General features: G+C 37.8%; 1 protein-coding gene across 1 annotated transcript in view; it reads right to left on the bottom strand.

Moving 5' to 3' along the window:
- Positions 1-2,865, bottom strand: part of LOC117108303 — an 18,065-nt gene extending 15,200 nt beyond the window's left edge. The window contains exons 1-3 of the mRNA XM_033250281.1: positions 2,494-2,865; positions 2,136-2,262; positions 1,240-1,476 (exon numbers count right to left, since the gene is read on the bottom strand). Of these exons, the coding sequence (XP_033106172.1) occupies positions 1,240-1,476; positions 2,136-2,262; positions 2,494-2,835 (706 nt within the window). The 5' untranslated portion in view covers positions 2,836-2,865. The remainder of the gene's footprint in view (positions 1-1,239; positions 1,477-2,135; positions 2,263-2,493) is intronic.
- Positions 2,866-6,342: the final 3,477 nt, after the last annotated feature.

Raw genomic sequence — 6,342 nt, 5'->3', positions numbered from 1 at the left:
ATAATATGTTTGTAATAAATAAAACCATGACGAAAATGCTTATATTTAGTTTCTATCACACGTGTGTGGCCTATATTATAAATAAGATAAGCCCTATGTCGTATTGTTTTCTATATGGGGAGTGGGGTGGGGCGGGGTGGGTATGGTAAATTACTAACTGGGAAATGAGGATTGTATGTTGTTATTATTATTATTATTATTATTATTATTATTATTATTATTATTATTATTATTATTATTATTATTACTATGTTGTAATGATGTTGTTTGTACTGTTCTTCAATTTTATTAAAGAGGGCCCCTGAATATCAGTTAACCTACTGGGCTAAACTAGAATGGTTACCCTCTTTAAAGATGGTTGAAATAAAAAATTTAAAAAAATAAATACCCATTCTGACCCAAGACCCCTGTTACGCGCCTGGTGTTAGCGCCAATGTGTACCTTTGTGCGGACAGGAGATGTGCTCGCTCTGAAGCTGGAAACCTTGTTTTTGCAAAATAAATTAATGCAATTTACTATTATAGGCCTAATCAATAAATTCCTCATCAACCGATATAACCTTAAACATTCTTGGAATTGACATTACTGATGTCGTACACACTCTTCAGTGTGAAATTTGCCTCTCTTTGCAAGCACATCTAGCATCTAAGGAAAGAAGAGCTTAGATTGGTACCAGATAAAATAATTTTGTTATCAACATTAATACATTATGCTCATTTTCATCTTTATAAGCGCATAAGACAGTGCAAATTATTTCTGTGACAGTCTTTTGAAGTGTGTAAAGCTCCATTTTATCCCATACATAGTCAAAATATTGGGGGGGGGATGATACAATGGACCATCCCCCTTGTCAAATATTGGGGGGGGGGAAATTGGGGGATCCCCCATCCCACGGGATCTACGCCTATGGTAAGCCAATCAGTTACACTTACTATACATCTTCGTGTGGTTATTAGCATAAAGAGAACGAGAACGTCGCTCCATTAGGAGTGCCTACCACCCCCCATATGCCTAAATACAGAATTTACGAATACAGGCGATTTTTTGTTCATGCTCGAGGGTGGGTTTAAAGGAAACTTTACAGACGCACGTATACAGACGTCAATCAACATTTGGTTGCTCAACTTAAAAAGGGAAAAAAATTATACACATCTAGATGTGTATAAGAGACAGATATATATACTGTATATCTTTTTATATATATTTGATAATTTTTGCATATATAATAACGAGTCTTACCATACATTGTAACTGTGAAGTTACAGTTGCCAATGTCAAAATCGTCTGTGGCATTACAAGTTACAATGGTGCTGTAATTAGAGAAAGTGCTTCCACTGACATAATCACATACCGCTGTAAAGCTATACCCAGAATTGTCTGTAACATTCGGCGGCTTCCAGGAGGCAGTTGCCTTGCAGTCCGGACCAGCTGTTACAATCTGGTTTGAAGGACATTTAAGAATCGGTGGTCCATTGTCTGGTAAAATTATGAATGGTTTTATATGATTACAAATTTAAAATAATAAATATTAAGAAATATATGTTAAAAAAACTTGGGTGTTTAGGCCTAATCAACTTAAATTATTTGGCTGTTATTCATTTTATATAGTATTTTGTAATCAATCAGCCCGAAACTAGTATAACCCCACATTAAATGTCTCAAAATTTGATCAAATTATCTCAATGAAACATTTTGTAAAAGTTAACCAAGGTACAATAAAGAATTATGTTTTGCTTTGCAATTAGGACATATATTTTGGTAGATTAATTTTATAAAAAGGGATGTGCGTTGGGCGGAGGGATATGCTCTCTACTGAGTGTTATTGCTATTATATAATCATCATTGTCATCGTTATTATTATCAACAATATTAGGTAGTTTTCGCCGCACGACGTTAACCTTAACTTTAACGTTAGTACCCAACATGCAGCACGATAGCTCCGCCCCTTTTGTAAACAAATCGAAATACGCATTCACGAACCCGTAACTAACGTACGTTGATGACATAAAATCGTGAAATTAACGTACTGCGCAACGCGAGATGAATACATTATGACGTCATCCGTTAACGTTAGGGTTAATGTCGTGCGGCGAAAACTACATATTTATAGTGATAGTGATAATAGACTGGCATACTATCTTGACAAAATTGACCATGATAGTTGTCGGTGCATGTACAGAAGTAGCCACTTGATGAACTGTCCTTTCGACAAGATCCACCATTGAAGCAACGATGACCCTGAACACAAGAGTCGACATTACCCTAAACAAATATAAATACAAAACTTAAATTATTGGTTACGCATATTTACGGTAAAATAATTCTTGTTACATGATTTGCTATTTTTATATAAAACAATTTTAACAGAAAAGAAAAAATGAAGCTTAGAGATAAATCTAGATTTAGAGCTTTTTGGCCTCTATTTAACAATATTTTTTTCAGATGATAAAAATATCACCAAGGCAGCATTCAAAAAATGATAGTAGTTCTTACCTGTATGATGTCTGTATTATTATGCACATCATAAAACCATACACCTGCTGCAGGTATAAATGACACGTTTTCTGACTCGCTGTCATTTTCATATATTTTGCACAATGATGAGCTGGTTGCATAGGAAAATGCCAAGCAGAGTGGATGCTTACGACACTTTATTAGGCATACATACTTTGAAATGCTTTTAATAGTCTTGATTTCATTCTCCATAGTTGTATTTTCGCGTCCGTAATACTTAAATGTTGTGTCTTTCATGTTGCATTTCGTGTACCCGTCAACCAAATTGACTATCGTGATTGGTATTATCAATGTAGCTAACATTTTCGTTGCGATGTACATTAGATGTTATAAAGCTTTAGCTGTTTATCAGTTAACTTGCTTTCCTGTCTGAGAAGTGTTTGTAATGTTTAATGGTTTAATACAGAGCCGTAGATAGAGAGAGTTTGGCCGACTCTGTTACACGGGATTCGATATACGCGCGTGTGATTGGGTGGATCGCAATCACATGACTTACACCGGCCATGTTGTCACCAAAACAAAACATTAAAGCTATATGCGCGCATGCGCCTGGGCTGTTTGGAAAGGACATGGCGTCCATGCACCAAGTTGGCCGAACTTTCTCTATCTACGGCTCTGGTTTAATATAGGCTACGGTCACACTAGAGTTTCCAAGCCTGGCTTTACTCACCGCGGGTGAGATTTTCGTAATGTGACCGCATCTGCACCGACTCGCGCCTGGCGTGACCTCGATCTCAATCTACCTATCTCGATCCCGGCTCAGCACCCATATTGACCCTGGGTTGACCCTGGCGTGACCGAGATTGACATTTCCTCGTCGGCTGTCGACCAATCACAGTCGATAACGACGTTGCGTTTACAAGTTCTTGAATAAAAAACCCGCGAGTTCTTCATGTGTGTTCAATCAAGACGCAATCATTACTTTTCATAAAAGTTAATTCAAATTTTAATTAATAATAATGCGATTGATTTGGAGCGACCAGGAAACTGCTGACCTGGTAGATTTGTGGGGCACACCCGAGCTGAGAGACCGGCTAGAAAATAAAAAAAACAAACAACAAAACGGGAATTTTTGGCGTGCTTGCTGACAGATTAGCCAGTCTCGGACATGAGAAGAGAACGACGGCCCAAATTCAAACTAAAGTGAAGGCATTGCGAGCCCAATACAAGCTGATAAAAGATCAGTTGAAGAAGAGTGGTTCGGGCACGTCTGGTGCAAAATCTTTGATTGCGATCCACCCAATCACACGCACGTATATCGAATCCCGTGAAACAGGCTCTGCTATTTCGACTTTCATAATTTAGAGGTCAATCCAACTAGTGTGACCGACCCAGAATTTTTAGCCTGGCTTGAAATCTCACCCGCGGTGAGTCAAGCCAGGCTTGAGACGCTAGTGTGACCGTAGCCATAGAGTTCCTATATAGAGAGAGTTGCGACATGAGCGGATCAGGTCACGTGACTACTGGCCGCCCTCTATCTGTCGTCTTGGTGCCCCATTGATCAAGTCAATGGTGCGTTGCCAACATAACAGAAATAAGATAAGCTTCGGGGCAAAATTATTGAACTCATGTTACTTAAAATTCCTTAACTCCGTGACGCAGAATCGTATCACATTATTTTTTTCTGGAAATGTTCTTAAAAGACTATTCTACACCACTATATAAATTTTAAGATATGAAAAAAATGTTTCGACCTCTGCCACAAGATGGGAAAAAAGAGCCTATCTAAATAGTGTAATAAAATAGGCCTCTGCAGTAGAGTTCGCAGGTAGGGGCAGTACAGGCCTAGCTAGCTAAAAAAGTAGCGTAGTACTTTTTCAGTTAGCGTATGATTTACGGATTTCTCTTATTATGTACTACTAGTTACTTTTGAGATACCATCGGACTGGGACCCTATCTGAGACGTGCCACAAACACCCATTTACTGTACGAATTTGTAAGTTGTCCAGCGAAAAGGCCTAGGCCCTGTCGCTTACTATTTATGAGCCGAGCAAACGCGATGTTGCACGCCTTGCTAAGGCGCTATGAAATTTTGGTCAAGCAAAAACTGCATGGTATATAATCATTAATAACAGCATATTGAGAATCAATTTCTTTTGGAATTTTGTTATAAATTTCAAACACATGTTGATTAACAGATATATACTATCAAATGACATAAAATTTTCTTATTAATATTTTTATTTATTTTTTTCAATTCTATTATTTTTGCAATCTCCACTCTGTAGCATAGGCTTTGTGGTCACTCATGCATGTAAGGCACCAAGATGGATACCCAGCAGCGTCTCATGTTGCAACTCTCTCAATATAGGAACTCTAGTTTAATAGCAGTCATGCTGCCCTCTATAGTTCAATAAAGAAGACCTCAGTAATGGCGATTCCAGTGTAAAACTTGTTGTTATTGTTGTCACAATATATAAGTGAAATATCCTGTTAGTGGATATCATATTGGCGTCGAAGATGATGGGCACAGAGTTAATCCCACACTTTGATAGTTTCGAAGTGCATGTATAGGCTAACACCGCTAAAAGGTGAGAGAAGTGGTTGAAAAGTTTAATAGAAATTTGTTCGTTGCCACCAACATTAGCAACGCGTCAAGGCAGAAAGCCCTACTTATGTGCCTGCTAGAACTACATGGTTCTTAATAGACTATGACTAGGATTATGTTATACATTTATTACCTGGGGGAAACACTGACACAGTCGCATGGTGCATGGACTGATGACAGAGTGAAGAGTTTCGCTGCAATTCGTGACGAGTTAACGCTTGTGAATGATATCATATTACGCGGTCATAGAATCGTTATTCCGCAATCGCTTACGGATCGTGTTGTTACATTAGACCCTGTTACTGCGCGATAAGGTATGGTTTCAGAAAATGGACATATTGTCTGAAAATACCGTGAAGTGTGTTGAGTGTCAGATTGCCACAGATGCGAAACCAAGGGAACCATTACGTATGGTATTACCATTACGTAACTAAGCTACCCAAAGCACCGTGGCAGGAAATATGCATGGACTCTGGAGAGATAGGCTCTAACTGTATGCTTTGATTATAGTAGATGATTTCTCGCGCTATCCAGTTGTGTCCACTCCACTTCTGCAAAAGTGGTAATACCGAAGTTGGACAAGGTATTTGATATGTTTGGGATACCTAACAGTTGTCAAGACAGATATAGTCCGGCAGCTTAACGGATGGATGTGGACGTTCCGGACAAAAGCACTATTTTTTTTACATGCTCCTTATGGTCATAACATTCAATTTTTGGTAGGAACCACCTCATCCGAGATCATTATGGCCGCAATCTTGGATTTCAAAATGGCCGCCCTAAATAACCTATGTTTATGTATATCTCCGCTTCTAAACCACTTGGAAGTATAATTCTAATGTCTGAAAGTATGTTTATATGGTCAAGGAATACTATTATACCATTTTTATCCAGGTCAGATTGCCACAAATAGGTCATTTAAGGTAATTAAAGGTCATTCAAGGTCAAATATTGTATGATATCTTAAAAATTCTATAACTGTCATGTTTTACATCAGAATCATACCCAGCCTCTCAGAATTCAAAATGTTTATATTATCTACAGTACTTCATGTGAGGTCATTCTGGCAGCCATCTTGAATTTCAAAATGACTGCCACGCAAAACCTATATTTATCAATGTATCAGCTTTTAAACCACTTCCAATAAGAATTATGATGTCTAAAATTATATTTTCATGGTCAAAGACTTATTCTACTTGTCAGATGATCTGTTGGTCATTAAGGTCATAAAAAGGTCATTTAAGGTAATTCATTGTCATTTTTTGTTAGATATATATATA

Source organism: Anneissia japonica, unplaced genomic scaffold, assembly GCF_011630105.1.
Source record: "Anneissia japonica isolate Jap-2015-1 unplaced genomic scaffold, ASM1163010v1 scaffold426_len1935630_cov189, whole genome shotgun sequence".
Classification (NCBI taxonomy): domain Eukaryota; kingdom Metazoa; phylum Echinodermata; class Crinoidea; order Comatulida; family Comatulidae; genus Anneissia; species Anneissia japonica.
This window is presented reverse-complemented; position numbering and strand designations above follow the sequence as displayed.